This window comes from Bidens hawaiensis, unplaced genomic scaffold (assembly GCF_021521415.1).
Source record: "Bidens hawaiensis isolate Kalapana, Puna unplaced genomic scaffold, B.hawaiensis_p1.1 tig00031818_1, whole genome shotgun sequence".
NCBI lineage: Eukaryota > Viridiplantae > Streptophyta > Magnoliopsida > Asterales > Asteraceae > Bidens > Bidens hawaiensis.
This window is the reverse complement of record NW_027505226.1, coordinates 1-24,723: the sequence shown is the minus strand read 5'-3', so window position 1 is coordinate 24,723 and position 24,723 is coordinate 1. Positions and strand designations below refer to the sequence as shown.

The window sequence follows — 24,723 nt, the reverse complement described above, 5'->3', positions numbered from 1 at the left end:
ATGCTAGTAATAGACTTATAAAACTACTGCATAGAGATAATAACATTTGATGCTTCAAAGACAATAGCAACAGTGTGTAACTGGGTTAAATTTAAAGTGGATTCTGGTTCAAAGAAAGAGTCTTGTATCGTTAACTCATTTAACACGTTAGAAACCAGTAGATATCAACACGTTTTATCATGAGAAATAAACCTTCACAACTAAGACAGTAATATGTAGGCAACTGGAAATGAAATATAAACAGCATAAACATGTTTAAGGACTAAGCATGTACCAATGCAGCAACTTCAGTCTTTCGCATCTGCAATTCCTCCTGGTGTTATCTGAAATATGTGTTCTTTGTCAAGAACACAAACACTTTTTGCCAAAGTTTCTTTAACCATCTTTTAAACAAATGATATGATTGTAAAATAAATCACAAAAATTTAGAATTAGTAACGTAACTATAAGGATATAGCTTCAGATTCTGGTAGATTTGGGGCATCAAAAACCTTGCAGACACGCTGTTCACCTTTACCCTTTCTAAACATTAATCTCACAGTGGCTGCGTGAGCAAGAACGTGACCGCCTGCTGGTTTCTTTGGATCTGATATAAAAACTCCACCACCTGGATCAGCTATCACTGCAATAAACAATTTCACCATTTAAGATCTTCACAATTAAATACTTAAATGTTACATAATGTTTTCAGTTTCCATGTGTATTAGTGAATTAAGTAGAACCTTGATTTGTCATATACACCGCTACATTGAATTCTTCAGCAATCTTGGTCAAACGAGAGAGCATTTGAGCCAGCTTTTGCTGTAAATGATGATGTATGAATGATGTCACTTTTGAACATGAATGTAACAAAATTAAAAAAAAAATCATAAATACCTGGCGATCAGCAAGTTCTCCTCGTCCAGTGAAGTCCACACGGAACAAAGCAATGACAGAATCAACAATCTGGGAAATACACAAATAATTTAATTAAACTGATAAATCATAAAATAATGGGATTAAATTTAAACACACACCAGTAGTCTAAAAGGTTCTTCAGACATCTTTGCAGCTAACCCAAGGAGGAGATTGTATTGGTGCTCGTATGTGTACGCGCGTGCATATATTATCTAATGATGCGATTGGTTAACATACAAACATGCAATATAATATATTTATTATAAAGAATAAGATTCATTACATTATCGAGCACAGCTCCAGCATCCATGCCAAACCTTTCAGCAATTGGTACAATACGATCAGGTCGGCTGTAAACATGTTTAATTAAGGAATAACAACAGATGGAAAATTAACACTGGTTAAAACAAACTGTTAAGGATACAAGGTTCCTTCTGTATCTATATAAGCAACCTTCCCATTTCCTCCTTTCATGCTAGTAGGAAGCTGCAGGGATTAAGCCAACATTAGTTAACAATGAAGTCACACCAACCGCTGTGATCACAACATAACTAGCTTGAATATAAGAATTGGTACCTGTGTTGTAACACAGAGAGTGTGAGCTAGCTGTGTCTTTCCAGACCTGTTTAGTAACATTAATGAGATTATAAAATATAGATTAAAAAATTAACATATAATCCAGGATATAACATGTTTATTGTCACCTAAACTCGCCAAAAGCTTCTGTAATCTGCAGAGTTTCAATGCCACCTAACCAATTTCACAAACAATCAGTTAAAGAAATCCAACTTAGTTAAGACATAAAACACATTAGAATTCAAGTTTTAACCTCCTAGAAGTTCATCAAGTGCTTGACTTCCAGTAGTGATCCGGACAACAGCCTTTCTCTGTTTAACCAGTTAAAATCAGATTTGTAGTTAAGTTAATACAAATCATTTGAAGCAATATGCAACTGGTAGTTAAACTAATAAGCATCTTACTCTGAGCAAAGCATCACTTCCAGTAATATAGCCAAAGTTCTGAGTCAGAAAATAAAGCAAAATAAAACACTTATATGCAATAGAATAATATTTTAAAAACTATAATTGTTAATTAATCAACAGACTACTAGTACTAACCACTATTTTCTCAGCAGCTTCACAAATCTTTTCAACTTTAGCCTCAGATAAACCTTTTATGCCAGTCAAGTTCTGCATTATATAATAACTTTAGCCAGATGTCACCAAACAATCCAAAAACATCAAGTATCAAATCACCTTCTTCGTGTGCATCATCAGGCCATTACATGTGTAAATCCCTGCATCTTGCAGCTTCTTCACATCTCCAGCATTTATTCCATGAGAAGTAACTGAATTAACACAAACAGAATACCAATTCTCACACCACAGGCCACACCGAACATTCATCGACCTAAATCTAGATCCTAATCATCAATGAATCTAATCATCTAGGTGACCGAATTTAATTAAACTAAGATGAGCAAACTCAAGTCCTACAAGCTCGATTCCATTTAAACATAATTAGAACGATTTCGATATTTCAATAGAGAAATTGACATCATAATTAGGATAACACGTTACTTCAGGTATCAAACAGCAGTAATCCATAAACAGAATACTAATTCACACTACCCACCGAACATTCGACGGCCTAATTCTAGATCCTAATCATCGATGATACGGATCATCTAGGTCACCGACTTTAGTTAAACTGAGATGAGCAAACTGAAGTCCTACAAGCTCAATTCTGTAAATTTGAACATAATTATAACGATTTCGATACTTCAACATAGAGCAATAATACATAAACAGAATACTAATTCACACTAGGCACCGAACATACAACGTACTAATTCTAGATCCTAATCATCAATGAATCAAATCATCCACGTCACCGATTTTAGTAAAACCGAGACAAGCAAACTGAAGTCCTGCAAGCTCGACTCCGTAAACTTGAACATAATTATAACGATTTCAATAGAGCAATTAACATCGTAATTAGGATAACGCGTTACTTCAGGTATCAAACAGCAATAATACATAAACAGAAAACTAATTCACACTACGCACCGAACATTCAACGGCCTAATTCTAGATCCTAATCAATCATCAATGAATCTAATCATCTACGTCACTGATTCTAGTAAAACTGAGCCAGCAAATCGAAGTACTACAAGCTCGATTCCGTAAATTTGAACGTATTTATAATGATTTCGATATTTCAATAGAGCAATTAGCATCGTAATTAGGAATTTAGGATAATCCGTTACTTCATGTATCAAACAGCAATAATACATAAACAGAATGCTAATTCACATTCAACGGCCTAAATCTAGATCCTAATCATCATCAATGAATCAAATCATCTAGGTCAGTAATTCTAGTCAAACTGAAGTACTACAAGCTCGATTCGTAATTTATAACATGTTTACAACGATTTCGATTTCCTAATAGCGCAATTAACGTCGTAATCAGGTTAGCGCATTACTTCAGGTAACGAACAGTAATAATATGAATTACGTTCAGAACTATAGCGTTAAATCTCGTAAAACGAAGAGAAATTGAGATAATATGTAGGTGTGTAGTTACGCTTATCAATTGCTTCGAATAGATCTTCATCTTCGTCGATATCATCACGTTCGACGAGCTGCAAGTGTTCTTCGGATCTGCAACATAACATAAAACGAAGTAATACAGTTACGATGCATTAACGTGTTAATTCCAGATTTAATCATTTGTATATCGATTTAGAGGATTAAAAGACTCACTTGAACGATTGCATTTTGGAATTGAGAGGCAAAATGTGGGGTGAGAGAGAAGAGAAGAGTAGCAATATTAATAACCAACTTCTCTCACTCACACTCCTTGTTTATTCATGCACTCATCGTGCTAATTCCTCATTGGTGACGTGGCTGGGACCACTCAATTTTTTCAAATGTCTTGGGTGGGTCAATGGGTCGGGTCACTGGTGCTTTTTCTAAAACTCTCAATAGAGTGTTGGGCTGGACCATGTCAATATCCCATTCAGTTGATGTAGAGATGTACAAAAAATCCGGTTTTGGACCGGTTCATGGCAAATGACCGGTTTGATAAGGAAACCGGTTTCACCCAAACCGGTTCATGAACCGACCCAAACCGTTGGTTTTGTACCGATTCCCCTTTTGAACAACCAAACCAGTTTTAAAACCGAACCGGTTTGTGGAAAACCGGTTAAAGTCAGTTCTAAACTGAACCGAACCGGCCTGGACCAGGCTGGCCTATCTTGCTTCTAAGCCGGTTTAGTAAAACTAGTTTTGACTAGCTGTTGACCAAATCAGTTCGGTTTGGGTTTAAAACTGGTTTTGTACACTTCTACGTTGATGTATCTAATACATTTTGAGGTTGTAGACAGTTACAAAGTATTAGTATAGTAATGTCTATTTAGTTTACATGAGTAACTTCTTGATTCGGTGTACGATACAGATACGTAACATGGATATATAAAAATTTTGGTGAATTTTGGCTGTTGTTGGTAAGTGTATATGTAACCAAAATAATTTCGGCAAGTACCTTTAAAGGAAAAATATAATACTGATGTCCTAGTTTATGATGGTGTTGTAGTCAAACAAAGCTTTGACGATACGATTCATACCCAATCGTGTATTTGAAATTGAAGACCACGCCTGGTTTTATTAGCTACAATTTTCATTCGAGATTGTGCTCTGGACATATTATGTTTCAACATTATAAACCTCATCATTCCAACACATAGGCTTCGACAAGTGCACCTCCAACACTATCTCAAATATAATGACTGGTAGTGCGTGGTTTGCGACCTAGAGTATTCCAAATTGAATATGCAAAGGTACAAGTTTCCTTATGTGGATTATAACCGTTTACTACATTTGACGTAATAATAACCGTTTAAATGTTTTTGTACGTAGCATTTAAATAAACTTAATAGAAATATATTTGGGACTATTAACGTTGAATCCGTAATAGTATTGGATTTTGTTACCATCGAATCCTTGCTTTAGTTTTTGGACAACAAATATATTTCCATCTAAATTCTTCATATCTTGCATTTACAACCTACCACCTTCATTTTCAAAGGATACACATCATATAACTAGACCATTATTTTTTTTTTGAACGGAAAATTAGGATCACTCACGGACCACTGGAGTATCATCGTGTCACCAGCAGAACCACGCGATCATATAACTAGACCATTATTGAATCCTTGTTACTTGTTAGTAACATCATTTACCTTACTAGAATCAAATTTTGATGGTTTATAAACATAAACATAAACCCTCTCTAAACCCTTGTCCAAGCCCATGAAAGTCCAACCAAACATGTGTATATTCTTGAAAAAAAAAGCCCAACATGAACCAAAACCAAGGACTCACTCAAGAAGAAGCAGCAGCAGCAGCAGCAGAAGACCTACTACCGTACGCCCCTGCTTCACCGCCACCTGTCGGCTTCTCTTTACCGTCTCACCGCCTTTCTCAGCAACACGCCCACCACCACTTCTTCTTCTTTACTTCTTGTTGTGTCAAGGAAGGAATCTTGTTAAACGATTGAAGAAATATCCGTTCCTATTTCTAAGGGGTTTTGACTCTTAAGGTCAAAATTGTTCTAATATCTGCCGGTGCTGGTAATTATTTAATGTTCGGATTTTTTATAGATGCCTTAGCTTTAAGATGATCATGCAACATGCCAAACTATGCATCCAGTAACTTTAATATTACCCTTTACTTTAAGCATATATATATAGAGTATACAAGTTCAAATGTTACCATTTTCTGCATGTTTTTAAGTGTGTTGATATTTGTAACTAGGCATCAGAGTTTGAAGCTTCAAATTCGGAAATTAACCTCATAAATTGGTTCACTTAATATTTTAGATAACTTAAACTATACCTTATGATTTGCAATTCGTTTATTATTTTAGGCAGAATCTAATGTTATTGTCAGTTATCTTTTCCGAGGAGTCGTCTAAACGATAAAACATATTATTATCAAATCAGTACCAAACTTGACTTCTCAGAAGGTTTTTAGCATCAAGTCCCACTACTTTTGACTCGCTTGCTGTTTTCTTGACAGACCCGTGACACCGATTTTCATCCCCGAATGACCCGTTGAAGAACAATAATATAGATCTTTTTGAAATTGTCGTTGCAATATAGCTGATCATGAATCCTCATCAAAACTCCAATCAAAATCCACCGTTGGCTTCTGCGGTTCAACAGGTGCGCGTTTCCCTTTTGACTTTTATTCTTTTTAAACGTTTTGTATCGAGCTGATTTGATGTATTATGATGAACAGGTAAACCCGGTCAATCAGCAAATGTTTAATGGTAATGTGGGCCTGGTATTCCCCAACAATATGCCTATTGTAGCTGCACTTGGTTTCATGAATTTCCCGAATCAATTCCCGAATTGTGTCGGTGGGTTCAACCCGCAACAGAATTTTATTCCGTTTCCTGTAAACCAATTTAACGCTTCTCAACAACCACCGGGTCAGAATTTTATTGCATACCGTCCAAATGTCGGTTTGCAAGGTCAGCAGCAGGCCCTTGTGCAGAACTCAATCCAAAACATCAGTCACCTTCTTCACTTACAAAATGCTAATTACGCCCAATGTTTTCCCGGTAATTTTCCCGTGATTCCAAACCCGATGATGAATGTTATGAACCCTCAAAACCCTGGATTTGTTATGAATCAGCAGTTTGGAATGCCTAATGGTAATGGGCCTATGCAAAATGGTGCTCATGGGCCGCAGAATATAGGCCCACAGATGCAAGGGGGCCCGTTTCTACCCGGTGCTAACGGGTCAGTTCAAACACAACAACCGCAGAATATTCCCATGATCCAGAACCAGATTCCTCAAGGCGTGGGCCCACAGATGCAAATGGGGCCGTTTCTACCCGGTGCTAACGGGTCAGTTCAAACACAGCAACCACAGAATATTCCCATGATCCAGAACCAGATTCCTCAAGGCATGGGCCCACAAAATCCGAACTTTTTTACAAATCAGATCTTTGGTATGGCTAATGTGAACACGTCTATGCAAAATGATAGTCAAGGTCCACCGGGATTTAGTTCGCCAATGATGGTCAATACGGGTCAAACAAATAACACAAATGTTGAGGTATGTTTATGTTTACTGTTTTTTGGTATGTACAAAAGTTTATGGAAATTATAACTTGTATAGCAATACATTAGCTTTAATATTTATAAAACTTATAACAGGATAATAATAATAAAAACGGGCCTACTAATGTTAACGGCGGATGGAATGAATCTCAACAGAAGAACTTCACGGGACATAAAACATATGATCAGTCACACAGGGGGTATGTTATATGTAATAAGATTTATAATATTAATTTTTCATGATTTGTTTATTAGTTTATTTGCTAATTGACATAGTGTTTGAGTGTGTGCAGATTTAAGTTCAATAAACATGTGAAACAGAAGTTTGGAAACTACAAAGGAAATATGAGTAAAGGTGAACCGATTATATTATGCATGATACAGTTGATCTACATAAATAACAACTTTAATATCATAAGTGATTTAAATGATAAGTAAAATATTTCACTAACATTTTTTTTATGATTGATAGCAGATGGTGACAGCAATTTGGAAGTCGATTTTGAAAAGAAGTAATTTCTTTCCTGACCAGTTTTTTTAATAATATATTTACCACAATTGTTAACTTTTGATTTATTGTATTGAAGAGTGCCCGCTCTGACTTACACGGAGCATGAAATAAAGGAGTGGCGTGAAGCTCGTAAGAAGAACTACCCGACAAGTGGGACCGTATCTGAGGTTAGATTTTGAATGTTTGATTGGATCTATGTTGTTTGTCTGTTTTGACATTTCACCTTTTATCATGCAGAGGCTTAAGAAAGAACATACGTTATCTGATGTCACCAACCAAGAGGCTGTGTTACGTCGTCAGGTACGCGTTTTATTATTGAGTGCTTAACAGTTATTGCAAAATCCTTGTTATTATAATTGTTTTGTTGATCATAGTTAACATATTCTCTATTTGTAGAAACTTTTTTTTCTTTTTAAAAGTCAACCAATTTGAATTGACTTATTATGACCGGACTCGACTCATTAAACATGAGCTTGTTTGACCCGTTACCCAACTAGTTCATCTTACCACTTTTACATAGCAAATCCATGAAAGGAGTGTTTAATATTCTGTTAAAAACCAATATAAAGCCGAAAAGTGAATTAAATTTGGTTTGACCCTTTGGAATTCAGTTTGTTTTCGGTTTGACCAAAAATAATAAAAAAACGATTAAATGGAAACCCGAACCGACGAACACTCTGAGCTCCAAACTTGATGAATTCAATAAAACTAATGCACGTATTGTTTTGTTTTGCAGCAATTAGAGGAAATATTAGCAAAACAAGCCGAGTTGGGATGTGAAGTTGCTGACATTTCAGGGTCTTATAATTTTCTTTCGGAATCTAGTCCCAAGAAACAAAACCCTCGAGATAGAAAACACGAAAGACAACAACACCACAAAAGGGGGAAGTTTCATAACAAAAGAGGAGCACATTTTCAAGATGTTGACCGGTTCGCCAAAAAGTCAAGGTCAAGAGACCAACATTCCTTCAAGGGGAATCATGAAACCATGCCAAAGAAGCGTGAACCGTCACTTTTAGAGAAGCTTTTGACACCCGACATTAAGAGAGAGAAAACTCATCTTTTGCAGGTTTTAAGGTTCATGACGGCTAACTCGTTTTTCACCGAGGAATCTTTGAGATTCCCGCCTGTAATCTTGAGAGAAACAAAGGTTGATGCGGTATCCCAAGAGACGACATCTTCTGTTGTAAAGGATGCAAATGTTGATGTGGCTTCCAAAGAGACAACATGTTCTGTTGTAAAGGAAACAGATGTTGATGTGATATCTAAAGCCGCGACATGCTCTGTTGTAAAGGCTGAGGAGGAAGAAGGAGAAATCATAGATTAAGGTTGTAAAATGCAATGAAGATGTGTTAAGGATATTTTGGTTAGGATTATATATTTGGTTTATGGTAGCCTTGATGGTATGGACTTATGATTGTTAGGTTAGTATGTATTGATGTTTGAATTTTGCTTGTAATATATGAAGGTTTTTGGTATTTATCTGATTTCCTAATCTTTTATTGTATATAAAATGTTTCTTGTTAAACCTTTGTGATACTTGAAATTCCAAGTATAAAGTATTAACTATTAAGGGGGTGTTTAGGTTTCTTTATTTTGCCTCCTTATAACTTTTCATTAAGTTAATAAGTTACAAAAGTGTAACTTATGAAACTTTTTCTCTCACACTATAAGCAATCTCAAACACCTTATTATTTTTCAAAAAGTTTATAAGTTATAAGTTGATGAAAATAAGCAATCCCAAACACCCTATAACTAAGTTAAAAATCGACCCATAGAACATGGTAACTTTTTACTATTAAGGAAGTGACTGCCATTTTACTATATGTTTCAACGTCTCGTAAGTTGGTAGGGATCACCATTTTAACATCTCAATAAGTTAGTAGTGTTCGTCATTACGCGTTCTTCGTTATTTTGATAGCGGTTGTCTCTCTTAAATAGTTAAATCTAAATAGGTGTTGAGTAAGAATCTTATATAGAAAAACACTTCCCTAAATAAACATGTGTGTTTAATAAGAATATTACAGAAAAATCTCTATTGTCTTGCTCTTTTACTGTCTCTTGATATAAATTGCAGGTATTGAGCTTAAAGTCACTAGGGTTAAATATTTGCAACATGAACTTTTTACTATACAAAAGACTAATGAAAAAGCGTGAGAATAACTTGTTTAAATGTCCAAAAACTAATGTTTTCTAATCATGTTTTGGCATACGATATGTCAATGAAGTTGATTTGTCATTTTCTAAAACTTTGTCCGAAGATATGATAAGGCTGATCCAAGATCGGTCTGTGAGACTAACCGTGAATGGTATTGATGATCTATTAATGATTCTTGATCTTTAAACATCTTTACACACTTGAAGCATGAAACGATTGTGACTTCGGCCGCTTTGTTTGTTATATTTTGATTATATATGATGGTCGATCAACAGTCCACTGTGACATCCCTCACAAATGCTTAGTACTTAGTTTTTACATTAAAAATACTTTGACTTCACAAAATTCTAGAATTATCTAATACATGGCTCATGTACAAAAAATACTCGAATTTGGAAGAGACTTATGCCTTTTACATTGTACACAATTGTATATGTTAATAATTAATTAATTACACAAGACACTACCCAATACCAATCTAATTAAAATTATCAACTCGTTTTTGGTTTAATTTAAAGCTTTTGTGCATTATTTCTAGAAGTTATTACATCAGCAATATGCCATCTATTCCTACAGTACAACAATAATATTTTGACAGAAGCATTCATTTGTACAACCTGTTTACGCAATGATATCTCTTTCCAGTTTTGGTTAAAAGTACCCTGACAGAAAATTAAAGGGTAAATTTCCAAAATAAACGTTTATAAATACGTTTTTCAGGTTTTAGGTGTCATTTTCAACAAATTCTCAAAATATGTATTATAAGCTAGTCGTAACGAATAGTTTATGATTACCCACGAGTAGTTTGTGTAACCAATTAAAACTTGCCACGTGTCTATAAACTAACCGTAACGACCAGTTTCACTAATCATCTACTCGTAAAGATTAAATAAGTTTAAAGCCTCGTAATCAACGCCCACGAGTAAATAAGAAATCATTTAGTCGTGACGAGTAGATTCTATAACTTTACGAGTCACGAGTAGTTTATCAAACTAACCGCGACGATGCGTTTGATTACCAAATGTACCGAACCGGTTAGTTTACCTGGTAAACATTACACATACGAGTAGTTTATATCTAGTTAGCTCGTCTTGACTAATTTACATTCCCCATACGAGTATTTTATTAGTAATTAACTCGTTCTGATAGGTTTACCTGATTTACATTACCCTTACGAGTAGTTTATAGGTAGTTAACTCGTCGTGTCCCGTTTACCTTATTTACTTTCCAATACGCGTAGTTAATTAGTAACTAACTCGTCTTGGTTAGTTTAAAGTAACAATCTAGTTGTCTCATTACTTTATAGTCTAAACTAGTCGTTACAAAGTTGTTTTGAAGTTGTTGGGTTCATATAAACGTCATGTTCTTGTTGTTTTGAACTCGCACATCAATGGAGGAGAAAATTGATAATATTATAGTTTGTTATGACGTAAAGTGGGAAGAAACAAAATGAGCCACTGAGTATGTTCCGTTTGATTGTGGGCGGCAAGTTGTATCTTTATCTTTGAGGTTTGGTTATTATGAGTTTATAGATTTTGTTACTAGTCGTTTTTAAAATAAGTCATGTTAAACGATTATCTTATAAGTTCTGTAATTACTAATATCTGGTGGATATATACGACAACTATGGCATGACGCTTTTTCTAAAACGTGCTAAATGAAGACCAAATGAAGTCGTTTATATCTACGTTGTTGAGGATGACAATGGAGACATTGCAAAACAAAGTTTGATGTCGAATGAGTTACGTACAAACGAAAATGAAACGGGGAAATTGGTGGGGTTTGTTCCGGACTTGAATATACCTTTGTCATCAAATGAATATGAATAATTAAGGTAAACTTATCAGTTGGAATTAATTACTAGCCAAGACGAGTTAGTTACTAATTAACTACTCGTATTGGAATGTAAATAAGGTAAACAAGACATGACGAGTTAACTACCTATAAACTACTCGTATGGGTAATGTAAATCATGTAAACTTATCAGAACAAGTTAATTCCTAATAAACTACCCGTATGGGGAATGCAAACAAAGTAAACTAGTCAAGACGAGTTAACTACATATAAACTACTCGTATGCGTAATGCTTACCAGGTAAACTAACCGGTTCGGTACATTTGGTAATCAAACGCATCGTCGCGATTTGTTTGATAAACTACTCGTGACTCGTAAAGTTATAGAATCTACTCGTCACGACTAAATGATTTCTTATTTACTCGTGCGCGTTGATTACGAGGCTTTAAACTTATTTAATCTTTACGAGTAGATGATTAGTTAAACTGGTCGTTACGGTTAGTTTATAGACACGCGGCAAGTTTTAATTGATCATACAAACTACTCGTGGGTAATCATAAACTATTCGTCACGACTAGTTTATAATACCTATTTTGAGAATTTGTTGAAAATGACACCTAAAACCTGAAAAACGTATTCATAAACGCTTATTTTGCGAACTTTCCCAAAATTAAATCACCCTCTTTATTTGGATTCCTAACAAAACTCAAATAATTGTAATGTACATTTTTTTTTTCTCTTTTTCATTTTTATATTTGCTAGATATCAAGATTTTTTTAGTTTTAATAACAAGAGGGGAGTTTCTCACTTGTTAGTGGCGAATTAAGATAAACTATAGGTGTGTAAATTGGTATTTAAAGAAGGGAAAATTCTCAAAATAACTCAAAAGAAGAGAGAGAGAAAAAGATCATAATTACGTCCATATTTCCAAACTAACCCATCAAATATGTACTGAGGAGACGCTTTGGTAAAATAAACGACGAGGTTTTTAAACCAATCAAATTTGATAAGTGAAAAGCATCTGACAAAACCGGCGAGATTTTTAAAAAACTCGTGGTTTCCGACCGTAATTTTAACTTAAATCACTTTTAAAAAAACAGTATATCAAGACGGTTTTTTAATGTTTGTTGTCTGGTTAGTTTATATTTTTTATTTTTTTCTAACTTTATCTTCATCTTTAATTGAATTTGAGAAGAATTAAGAGAAATAAGGTCCAGCTATCTCCTTTTGTGTTGAACAGATTCAATATCAATATGATGAACAACAAGGTCTTCATATATATACAGGTTTTATCTTTCTTCCTTCTCTCGACGGTTCTCTTTCTTGGAGCCTCTATATTTTTTATCTCCACCATAACCTTTAATTTATTATTATTATTATTATTATTATTATTATTATTATTATTATTCTAGATCCATCTATATCTTCTTGTTTTTATTATACAAATTATTATTCCTTAAACACCAGTTCACAATCTTTCTTCAAAGATTCAACACCATCAAAGTTGGTGTTCAGTGTTCTTCAAACCATGGCTCCAACTTCTCAGATCTGATCCTCCTGCTTACTCCACCCAATCGGTTCCGGCCGTCAACATCCACTCCGACGACTTGGATTCCAACTACGAAGACCTCAAACACTCAGAAGACAACGGTGATAGCTGGACCTTATTTCTCTTAATTCTCCTCAAAATTCATTGAAGATGAAGATGAAGAAGATGAAGTTAGATAAATAAAATATGAACCGACTAGACAACAAACATTAAAAAACCGTTTTGATAGACTGTTTTTTAAAAGTGATTTAAGTTAAAAATACGGTCGGAAACCACGAGATTTTTAAAAATCTCGTCGGTTTTGTCAGATGTTTTCCACTTGTCAAAGTTTGATTTGGTTTAAAAATCTTGTCGTTTATTTTACCAAAGCATCTCCTTAGTAATGTGAATATTTGATGGGTTAGTTTAGGAATGTGAATATAATTAGGATTTTCTTTTTTCTCTCTCATTTTGAGAATTTTCCCTTTAAAGAATGTAAGTAAAGTTGTCATAGACACTGTGATCAAAACTTCGCTTGTAAGGATCATGTTGCCTTGATTAGGATGATTTGACAAGGAGAAAATTAATTGGCAACATAATTAACAGTTGTTATTGAATCAAATAGGACACTACGAAACAATTAATATCAACACACAATACGCCATTAGTGATTGATTTATTAGAAGAGACTATCGTAATAGCTACCACTCAAGCTATGATCTCACTCACTTCACTGCGAATATTCATACACCCACTTACACACTCAAGCTCTTCGTAATAAAAAAGACAGAAGAATATATTGTTTACCTCATATCTAGCTAACGTCACACCACGTAAGTGATATTTAACATTCTCTAACACAACGGACAATGACGGGCAGTGGGAAATGACCCTCACGAGCAAATGATCAGTTGCACATCTTTATGTTCAACGGCAACTGATCAGCTAATATGCTCAGTTGCAGGTCTTATGACTTCACTTGCAACTTATAAGTTAATATGGTTAGTTGCATCTTTTGTAGCTTCAGTTGCAACGGATAAGCAATCAGTTGCATCTAAACTCCCTTAAACTCATCAAGTGACATATCCATTATAGCTTAGATTTTCCTTGAGCTTTTCTCATAATCTGGTATTCTATTCTTGGATCATACTCTCAATTAGCAACACAATGAGCATTAATGGGTTTTGTTGTTGCTTGTTGTTTCTCCATGAAATGTTCTTAATTGTTTGAGCTAAAAAAATGTTGTCTTCTTGATTTCTCTTTGAACTAACCAAAGTAAGTCTAGCAAGTTGAGTAATTTCAGAATTCCTTAATTTTAGAATATCCCTAAAAGTCTTGTACTTGTTTGTTGTTGTCATATTCCCATCTTTTGATAGATGGTGTTCAAGACCAAGCGTAGTAGGCACTATACGCACTAAAAAATCCCCTAAAACGCCCGGGCACACCGGCCCCTATAGTGCTTTGAGGCGTTTTGAAACAAAAAATGGTCGTCATCTCTACGATGATAGCGCCCATATGAGGGCTGCAATTTTTTGACCAATGATAGAGAAGATGGAGGCATTTTTTAGCGCCACCATTACATTCAGCCTTAGAGCCTCATTAAGATCAACCTTTCTAGGGTGGTTATTAGTGGAATTAACTCTCTACCTGGAAAACAATCATGAGATAGCGTACAACCTAGATATGATTATTTTTTCAATTGCTACCTAGAAACACCATGGTTTTCTATAAAATGCCAACTTCTAAAAAAAAATTCCCACTACTACTAAAATGAATTAGCAAACAATCATGATGTTTCTAACTTCAAAGTCCACAATTGTCATATCATCCAAACCAAACATGGGATGATAATACAACACATAACTCAAAAGAATATTACTATAAAATATTACTATAAGAATATTACTATAAGATAAAAACACAATAAAATGACAACAAAACCAAAGTCAATGGCAACCTCCTTATTTCTTTTTTACCCACTCTTTTCTTTCTCTTTTCATTTTCTTAAACACCATGTAACTCTTCAATCTCTCATCATCATCCACCACTTTCTTCAAAACATTATTTTCTTCCATAGTAGCTCCTTCTATAACCCTCAAAAACTCTATACCATTCAAACAACATGAATCCAAATCTCTTACTTTTAGTATCACCTCCTTCACATTCAACCCCACCCCTCTTTCACCCACACCCAATGTCAAACATATCCTACATTGCACCATCTCATTTGGGTTACACCCGGGCAACACTTTCACGAATCGGAGATGAGTCTCGTTCGTCTGCCAGTCCCCTCTTGCGATAACCGGTCTAACACTAGATAAGTTACACACCCGTTTTTGGACCGGGTCTATTATGATCCAGCTTAATTTCATGGATTCTTTTAGATGTGAAAGTGTTGCGTTGTCAGCACCCACGATCTCATTGACTGTCACGTCAATGGATCGTGGAATTCCATGTACCTGTTCAGATTCATTTAAGTTAACAGAAACAGAATCTGAACAAGTACACTTAAATAATTTTACTGCTGAGTAAACTACGGCATTTTGGTAGTGTATATCTACGGCGGAGACAAGTTCTGATGGATAGTGTGAAGGACATGAGTCGTTGGTAGTTAGAGAAGGAAATGAGTAGTCGAAAAAGGAGCGGTAGCCCGCGGGGAAGGTGGATATGATATGATCAACGTGTGGGTGAGTGATTGAGGGCCAAGTGGATCTAGCAATAGGAGACCATAAGGTGTGATCGGAACAAAGGGTGTTTAGATAGGATGATGCAGTGGCTGTGTTGGAGAGTGATGGACCATCGAGTCGTGTTAGGATGTTGGTTTGAATGATGTCCGGGTGGATATCGGTTAGAGTGGTACTTGCCACACTCATACTAAACAGAATTATTAATAGTTTATAAAGTTTGTGGGAGACTTGAAATTGCTAGGGATTTATAATGAGCATGAGAGGCTTATATTTGAACACATGATGTACGTGCTTTATTTCAGCCGAACTAATATTAATTTGTTTGTAACTAGATGAATGAATTATTTTCTAACGTGGCATGTTTTTTTTTACTTTATTATCTTTTCCTTTTTAAAATTAAAAAGCAAATTTGGTAACACCGAAAATAATTGTAATCGATAAAATCCTATTGTGATTTTATAAGTATTCTACTAAAATGTAAAATTAACATGTTTAGGAAATACAAATAATTACTCTAAAATATAGATCATGTCAACGTTACCAACACAAATATAGGTGATCAAATCGGGTTGGTCAAAGGAACCGGAACCGGTTCAGAACCGGTTCCATTAGTCAACATCACTGTTTAAACCGGTTCCATGTTCGAACCGGTTAGGGAACCGAACCGGTTCCCCAACCCTCGGACCCGGAACCGGTGGAACCGGTTCTGACAGGTTCCTAAACCGGTTCTTACACTGTAACCGGTTCCAACCGGTTACAGTGTAAAAAATAATTTTTTTTTTCGTTTTTCGTTTCCGCTGCTCGTATTTGTATAACATGTTAAATAAAAAAAACAATTAACATAAAATTCATTTTATTTACTTTAAGGAGTTCAAAAAAAAAATGTTACATGTTTTAAAATATTCAAAAACAAACTAACAAAACATTAAACTTATAAATATAAAGTTGTGACATATTATTTCTAGAAAAGCCTTCTTGTTCGTCGTAATTATTGAGTGACGACTTATTCATCAGAATTACTTGTAGAAACGCCTTCTTGTTCGTCGTGCACTCGAACATCAAGTGGTGTTTCGTCTTCCAGAGTGGTTACGTGTTGAACACGATCGATTGAGTCCAAGTGATCCTTCAAGCAAATGCACATCTCCACCGACTCCGAATTCAGTCTTGTTCTTCTCACCGATATTACCCTGCCACTAAGAGAAAAAGCAGATTCCGAAGCTACCGTAGAAGCTTGGGCGGTTAGTAAATCACGGGCCATGGTGGCAAGAATCGGAAACTCGGTTTCCTTTACCTTCCACCAAGCCAAAACATCAAAAGTGCCATATTCCTCTTCGGATAAACCGGTAGAGAAATCATATGCACTATACCTTCCTAGTTCGCTTGAAGGGGTGTTACCCCTTTGTTTTTTAGCCGTTACGTTGCGAACGGTGTTCATAAGGCTAATCATGGGGTCTCGTACTCTAGGAGCACTTGAACTTGATGAAGACCCCCCCGGCGTAGGCATGTGTATGTTTGACCCATATTTATTTATATAAAAGTCATACATAAATTTAAAATTCAAGTTAAAATCATTTTGTGCCTCTGTTGAAAAGTTTGGGTCAACTTCATGCATATCTAAGGCTGAAAATATTTCGTCTATCACACATTCAACCCCCGTAACATTTAACATTGGGTTTAAAGCGGCGGCGCAAGTAAAAATCGGTGGCAATTCAAGAAAGTATTTTTTTAATTTAAACTTCATTGGTAATATGATGTTTGAAAACATTGGACTTTTATTTTCAAATTCTTTAAGATTGTTAACGATTAAAAATAACTCCGAAAGAACCAAGGGACTTGTCGGATAATACATTCCCGATAGTTTCGTAGTTGATGTTTTAAAAACTTCAAGAAAAGTCGATAAGTCATTGATAATTTCCCATTTCTCATTTGAAAAGGGGATTGCCAAATCATTCTCGGCAAGACTAGAATGAAACATTTGTAAAGTGTCTCTTTGTTTCAAAGCACTTTGAAACATTATGCAAGTGGAATTCCATCGATGAGGTACATCCCAATTAGCTCCCAAAGCTTTTCTTCCCGTATCTTTACAAAATTTTCTATAATCCATTTGTCTTTTTTTACTTTTCTTAAAAATTTCATGTAGCATTACTCTAAAATCGTTTATAACCGATGTAACCTCATCCGAAGCAAGTCCGTCTTGCACGATTAAATTAATGATATGTGCAACACACCTTGAGTGAAAAAATACACCATTGCAAATCGGCGTATATTTTAATTTTAATTTATCAACCGCCGATGTATTATTCGACGCGTTATCAAATGCAATTGAAAATATTTTATTTTCTAGTTTATAAGTTTTTATAACATAATCTAAAATTTCAAACAAATTATCTCCCGTATGTGGATACTCAAAGAGTTCGAAAGCAATGGTGCGTTTCATCATTTCCCACGATGACGGTTCTACCCAATGAGCGGTGACACAAAGATAAGATTCGGGTAGACCATGTGGAGCCGACCAAACATCAGTAGTTAAGTTTATTCCCGTATTTATATTTTCAAAATATGCAATTAGTACCTCTTTGGCCTTCTTCCACAATTTTAAACAATAACGTTTAAGAGTATGACGACTTACGTGAGTGTATTGTGGTTGAAGCGTATCTCGAATCATGGCGGTTAAGCGAGGGTTGTCGAAGTGGCTAAACGGCAAAGCTTCTTGAATCACAAACTTCGCCATACGATCTTGAACTCGATCAATTTGGTATGTAAATATTCCGCCTTCACTATCCATTTGCGTTTGTTGCGACTCGACGTTCTGTTTCAACGCCCTGCAATACGGTCTTTCGATGTGTTTCTTCAAATTTGAATTCGAAAGTGGGTTTAAATAAATCCCACAAAACTTGCACCGAGCCTTCAATGAATGGTCACTCAATTCAACCAAATCCCAATTGCACCAAATCTCTTGATTACGATTATGAGATACAATACGAACGAAACTTGGTCCGGCGGTGGAACCTTGACCAACCGATGATTGTGAGGCAGCCATAACAACAAATATGAATATAGAAGAAGAGAAAACAAGAGATTAGAGAACTCAGAACGTCGTAATAGCGTTTTTTGTATTTTTTTGCGTTCGGGTTTGCGTTTTGAGTGTTGTGATGAACCCATTACACCAAATACCTATTTATACTAGTAGTGGGGTGTTTGGGGAGCCAAAAAACGGCCATTTTTGACCCCAACGGTCAAAAAACGGCCATAAAACCGTTTCCCAACGGCTAGAACCACTCCAACGGCTATAACCGGTTCCGAACCGGTTCCGGTCGAACCGGTTCCAGAACCGGTTCCGGTTCGGTTCCGGTTCCTACCCGGTCCACCTCCAAACATGTCAAACCGGTTCCGGATCGTCGGGTTGAAACGGAACCGAACCGGTTCCTACGAAAAACGGGTAGGAACCGGTTCGGTTCCGGTTCGGTTCCACCGAACCGGTTCCAGGAACCGGTTTTATTGTCCACCTCTAAACACAAAACCTTTGTTTAAGGCGAAATGTTAAAATATGGAGATAAAAATAAAAAGTGTGAAAATGATTTGTCATTAGTGACCACACAAAAAACCTCGAAAAAAATTAATAAAAAATCGTAACTCAAAATATAAATAAAAAACAAAAAAAATTAAAAAAACTAAAAATGTTTCCCTCGTCATTCCCGTTAAAAAAACACTGAAAAAACAAAACGCCGAGACAAGAGAAACAATGACGAAAAAAACACAATCATAAAAAAAAGACACAATATATGGCAAAGTATAACACAATATCGAACAAAATATCACACAATGTTGAGTAATATAACACAATGTCAAGGAAAAAGACACAATCAATGAAAAAAATAAACACTAAACACAACGATAAACAAAAAGACAAAATGTTTTTTTTCCCTAGATGATGTTTTATTTTTGAAGAACGAGGAAGACGATGAAAACATTTTTATGTTTTAATTTTTGTATTGAATTTTGAGTTATGATTTTTTTATTATTATTTTTTTAAATTTTTTAAGGGTTATTTATTTGGTTATAAATCATTTTCATTTTTTACCCTTTTATAAAATAACTTGACCCGAGGTCATTATAAAATTTAAATTTAAATATTACCATAAAGTATTATATAAAGTGCAAGTCAACTAGCTAGTCAAGGATATGATGCGAAAAAACTATATAAAAAAGAAATTAAAAAACTACACACATAAAAGAACAAAATTCTAAACTTATTTTATTTTTTATTTGCAACTATCCGAATTTGATTTGTATCGTTTAGGTTTCATATGACACTGACACAAAATCAATGTCGATTTGTTATGATAACAACACTAATTAAACATAAAAAAGTTAGTATCCGCACGTATACAACTTATAACTTCATCAAAGATTCGGAAAAGTATATCATATAGAAACCTAGAACAGAAATGCATAAAATGTTTGTTACGCAAAAAAAATTAAGTCAGTAAACGTCAGAATAGTAGTGACATTTGTATAACTTGTTATACAATTAAAACGATTAGGTTCATTTTGCCATAGCTAAACGGTTGGTAAAACCTGAGCGTTAGCGCATGAGTCAACACGGATTCGATCGGCATAGTTTAGGTTCGTTATGGTATCTAAATACCTGAAAATAATCTATAAAAGAACTGTAGCACTCGGCCACCAGTTTATTGGATTTTAACAATTCCAGCTACAGACTATTAGCCGATAATAATTTCAACTGATTTTATCGTCACTGGTAATCCCAAATTTAAAAAATTAACAAAAATTAAGTTGTTTATATCATCGTTTTAAGCTAAGTTTTTCATTAATCAATTTGTATCATCATTGTGATCAAAAGCCATAATCAGTTTGAAATAAAAAAAATAAAAAAAAAAGTTAACGTCTTTTTTAACGAGGGACCACTATGAGCTATTTTTTTAAAATTTGAGACCAACAGTGACAATGAACTCAATTAGGTGATGTTTGTTTTTGAAGACAAAAATTGTCTGCAATCTGATTTCATCTGATTTAATGTCTGCAACTGAAGATGTGGTCTGAAGGTCCGCAATCTGAAAATATAATATTGTTTGTTTTATAAATTGGAAATCGTCTGCATAACCTGAAAATTAGTTACCTATCATATATATTACAATAGATAAAAGCCATTTAACGTTTGTAGACTGATAAAATAATTGGTAGTGGTTTACGAACTATGAAAGTGGGTGGTGGTAGACGATTGTGGTAGGCGGTGAACAGTGGGTGGTGGACGGCGATGGTGGCCGACAATGGGTGGTGGTGGTGATGAATGGTGGTGGTGGGTGGTGGACTATGGTGGTGGTGGATGGTTGTGGCTGGTGGTGGTGGTGGCGGCGGGGGTGGTGGTGGTAGATGGTGGTGGCGGCGGACGGTGGGTGGTGGTGGCGGGTGGTGGTGGTGAGGACGGTGGTGGTGGTAGTAGATGGTGGTTGTGGCCGACGGGGGTGGTGGTGGTGATGGACGGTGGTGGTGGTGGGTGGTTAACGGTGGTGGTGGTGGTGAGTGGTTGACGTGGTGGTGGCGGACGGTGGGTGGTGGTGGTGGAACGTGATGGTGGGTGGTGGTGGTGGTGGACTGTGGGTGGTGGTCATGTTGATGGATCCATTCCACAACAGCCAAAAACCATCACCGTCAACTCCAACGAACAACCCAATCCTTCTTATCCTGCTTGGTCTTTTTCGGACCAACAAGCCATTCTCATTCTCAATTCATCCCTCACCGAGGAGGCGGTTGCCGAGATCCTTGGTCTCACAACAGCCCGTCAGATCTGGACTGCTCTAGAAGTAGCCTACAATAACACCTCTCTCGAACGGATGCATCTCCTACGGGACAATCTCCTGCTGTTAACCAAAGGCTCTTCCACCGTGGCTGAATTCGGTAGGAAGTTTAAAGCCGTTTGTGATCAGTTGTCCGCCATCGGTCATCCGGTTAGTGACACGGACAAAACTCATTGGTTCCTTTGTGGTCTCGGTTCTACCTTTGAAAGTTGGTCCACGGCCATTCGTACGGCCCGTGATCCACTTTCTTTCCGAGATCTTCTTACAAAAGCCGAGAGTCAAGAACAATTTCTTCATGCTCTTCATCCTCCCACTTCTGCTCCCGTTGCTTTTGTTGCTCATCAACATCGCTCTACTGGTTCCTCATCCTACAGATCCGGACCTGGATCCGGATCCGGTTCTAGATCCAACAACCGTGTCCAGCCCCAAAATACGTCATTCAACCGTTCTCGAAGGCCTCCGCATTGTCAGCTTTGCCGAACCAATGGACATTATGCAAACAAATGTCCAAAACTCTCCTCCTTCGTGGTCGGTTCTTCCTCGGGTGATGATGGTCTTGTTCGTGCGTTTCACGCTCAATGTCATGTTTCCAATGACAGACCCGACTGGACTGCCGATTCAGGGGCTGATCTTTACATGACGAATGATACTGGTAATCTTCATTCCTTTTCTCCTTATTCGGGTACCTCTTCGGTCATCTTCGGTAATAGCCATGCATCACCGATCACTCACAAAGGCCACATATCTATAAATAAAAATGTTTCTTTTAAAGATGTCTTAGTTGTTCCTAACATAACTAGGAATCTTCTTTCGGTTAGCAAGTTGACTCGTGACTATCCCGTTGATGTTTTGTTCTCAGATTCTTTTTTTCTTATTCAGGATCGGAAAACAAGCCAACCACTCGCTCAAGGTCGGTGTGAGAATGGTCTCTACGTGCTTCGGGACAAGTCATTTGCTTTTGTTGCTTTTGTTTCATCGAATAAAGCCTCTTTTGAATTATGGCACAATCGTTTAGGGCATGTTGCCTTTGACATTATTTCTACTTTACAGAAACATGGTTGTTTATCATTTACTTCTTTATTACCGAAGCCTAATATTTGCTCTCCATGTCAACTTGCTAAAGCACACACATTACCATTTGATTTAAATGAAAAACGTGCTTCACATCCCCTTGATCTTGTTCACTGTGACTTATGGGGACCCTCACCGGTTTTGGATAAAGAGGGTTATAAATATTATGTTGTTTTTATTGACGACCATTCACGATTTTCGTGGCTATATCCTCTTAAAACAAAAAATGAATTTTACTCAGTTTTGGAAACATTTTTGCGACTTGTTCAAACTCAACTTTCACGAAAAGTTAAAGTTTTCCAAAGCGATGGTGGTTCGGAATTTGTTAATCAATATGTGCGCAAGATATTTGACAATAATGGTACATTTCATCGCTTTTCTTGCCCATATACCGCTCCCCAAAATGATCGTGCCAAAAGGAAGCATCGCCACATAGTCGAAACGGGTTTGGCCATGCTTTTCCATGCCCGCGTTTCTGTCAATCATTGGGTTGATGCTTTTAGTTCCGCCACTTACATAATAAATCGTTTACCCACCAAAGTTCTACATAACAAATCTCCATTTGAAATACTTTATTCAACTAAACCAAACTACGCAAACTTTCGCGTTTTTGGGTGTTGTGTGTATCCTTACCTACGAGATTATGCCCCTCACAAACTCGACCCTCGAAGAATTCCATGTATTTTTATGGGCTACGAGCCTCAATACAAAGGTTATAAATGCTTTGATTTGGCTTCATCTCGTATGTATGTCACTCGTCATGCACGTTTTGATGAAACATTCTTTCCCTATAAAGATAATTCATCCCACACAAATCTCGCCAATCTTTTTCTTTCTACATTTCATGAACCCACTTTTGTTTCTCACTCTCAATCGCACCATCCCAGCCTTCCACCTACTACTAAACACTCTGCCAACATTAATAATTCTACTCCACCTTGTACCCTTTGCAAGGACACTCCAATTTCTTCCTCTCAACCTACTGCCTCACCATCCCCCACTCTAAATAATGAACCCTCTACACCATCATCCATCCCTCAACCACCTTCCATTCCCACTAACCAACATCCTACGGCCACCACCCCACAACCACAACCACTTCCTACTATCCAACAAACTACAGACACCCCTTTTCCTACACCTTCTCATCCGATGGTCACAAGGTCCAAAGTCGGCACCTTCAAACCAAATCCAAAACATACTTCTCATCTTGCTCATGCTATGCATTCTTGTCTTCATGTGGCTCTTCTTACCACTGTTGATCCTAAGGGCTTCAAAAGTGCTTCCAAACATAAACATTGGATGGATGCCATGCATGCGGAGCTTCAAGCTCTTCACAACAATAGCACTTGGACTCTTGTTCCACGGCCTTCGTCCACTAATGTGGTCGGATACAAATGGGTCTTTCGCACCAAATACAAATCTAACGGTTCTATTGATCGTCACAAGGCTCGGCTCGTTGCTCAAGGTTTCACGTAAATCCCGGGTCTAGATTTTAATCATACATTCAGCCCCGTTGTTAAAGCATCCACCATACGCATTGTTCTTTCTTTGGCCGTTATCAATAGTTGGCCTCTTCGCCAACTTGATGTAAACAATGCCTTCCTCAACGGCTCTTTATCCGAAACCGTCTATATGGAACAACCACCCGGGTTTTCTAGCCCCACTTACCCGAATCATGTATGTAAGCTTAATAAGGCTCTTTACGGTCTTAAACAAGCTCCCCGGCTTGGTTCCAACGCTTGAGTTCCTTTCTTCAATCATACGGTTTCACGTGTAGTCGTGCCGATCCCTCTCTCTTCGTCTTTCATCAAGGCGAATCTCTCATGTATCTTCTCGTTTATGTCGATGATCTTATCCTTACTGGTAACAAACCCACTTTGCTCACCGTCTTCACCCAGCGCCTAAACCAGGAATTTGCTATTAAAGATCTCGGCTCCTTGAACTACTTTCTTGGCCTTGAGGTAGTTCACAATGAACATGGTCTGTTGTTAACTCAAACAAAATATGCCAATGACATTATCAGTCGTGCCGGTCATACTCAAGCTAAACCCGTCCCCACTCCTCTCTCTACAACTGATATGTTTCTCGCCGATGGTATCCCTTATGCCGATCCTACA

At 36.6% G+C, this 24,723-nt stretch overlaps 3 protein-coding genes across 5 annotated transcripts; 1 reads left to right on the top strand and 2 right to left on the bottom strand.

The window, feature by feature from the left end:
* Positions 1 to 287: 287 nt before the first annotated feature.
* Positions 288 to 3,691, bottom strand: LOC143611648 (meiotic recombination protein DMC1 homolog). Its single transcript, XM_077085823.1, has 15 exons — positions 3,665 to 3,691; positions 3,486 to 3,562; positions 2,154 to 2,245; positions 2,016 to 2,087; positions 1,878 to 1,916; positions 1,727 to 1,784; positions 1,602 to 1,647; positions 1,474 to 1,519; positions 1,322 to 1,383; positions 1,181 to 1,247; positions 1,017 to 1,109; positions 877 to 945; positions 723 to 801; positions 456 to 622; positions 288 to 332 (listed from the first exon to the last, which is right to left on the bottom strand). The coding sequence occupies exons 1-15, from the start codon at positions 3,676 to 3,678 to the stop codon at positions 288 to 290; spliced, it is 1,026 nt and encodes a 341-aa protein (XP_076941938.1). The 5' UTR covers positions 3,679 to 3,691.
* A 1,459-nt stretch (positions 3,692 to 5,150) lies between these two features.
* Positions 5,151 to 9,025, top strand: LOC143611651 (uncharacterized). 3 transcript variants are annotated; one of them, XM_077085827.1, is made up of 8 exons: positions 5,168 to 5,535; positions 5,984 to 6,129; positions 6,206 to 7,235; positions 7,329 to 7,390; positions 7,508 to 7,547; positions 7,623 to 7,713; positions 7,784 to 7,846; positions 8,283 to 9,025. In XM_077085827.1, exons 4-8 carry the CDS (start codon positions 7,381 to 7,383, stop codon positions 8,871 to 8,873), a joined length of 795 nt encoding a protein of 264 aa, XP_076941942.1. In that variant the 5' UTR covers positions 5,168 to 5,535; positions 5,984 to 6,129; positions 6,206 to 7,235; positions 7,329 to 7,380; the 3' UTR covers positions 8,874 to 9,025. The 3 variants fall into 3 exon arrangements, 2 of the variants coding, with proteins under 2 accessions (XP_076941942.1, XP_076941943.1); XM_077085828.1 differs by having other exon boundaries at positions 5,172 to 5,535; positions 7,511 to 7,547; XR_013149803.1 differs by lacking the exons at positions 7,508 to 7,547; positions 7,623 to 7,713; positions 7,784 to 7,846; positions 8,283 to 9,025 and having other exon boundaries at positions 5,151 to 5,535; positions 7,329 to 7,385.
* Positions 9,026 to 14,987: 5,962 nt separating this feature from the next.
* On the bottom strand, positions 14,988 to 15,953 carry LOC143611643 (F-box protein At2g27310-like). The gene has a single exon (XM_077085820.1). It carries the CDS (start codon positions 15,897 to 15,899, stop codon positions 14,988 to 14,990), a length of 912 nt encoding a protein of 303 aa, XP_076941935.1. The 5' UTR covers positions 15,900 to 15,953.
* Between the last annotated feature and the right edge of the window lie 8,770 nt (positions 15,954 to 24,723).

Coding starts and splice junctions, on each gene's coding strand:
- LOC143611648 (XM_077085823.1), bottom strand. Junction 2,088..2,153: donor TGATGATGCACACGAAGAAG/GTGATTTGATAC, acceptor TATATAATGCAG/AACTTGACTGGCATAAAAGG. Junction 1,110..1,180: donor CTGGAGCTGTGCTCGATAAT/GTAATGAATCTT, acceptor TCGCATCATTAG/ATAATATATGCACGCGCGTA.
- LOC143611651 (XM_077085827.1), top strand. Junction 7,548..7,622: donor GAAGTCGATTTTGAAAAGAA/GTAATTTCTTTC, acceptor ATTGTATTGAAG/AGTGCCCGCTCTGACTTACA. Junction 7,847..8,282: donor AGGCTGTGTTACGTCGTCAG/GTACGCGTTTTA, acceptor TTTGTTTTGCAG/CAATTAGAGGAAATATTAGC.
- LOC143611643 (XM_077085820.1), bottom strand. CDS start 15,899: ATGAGTGTGGCAAGTACCACTCTAACCGATATCCACCCGGACATCATT.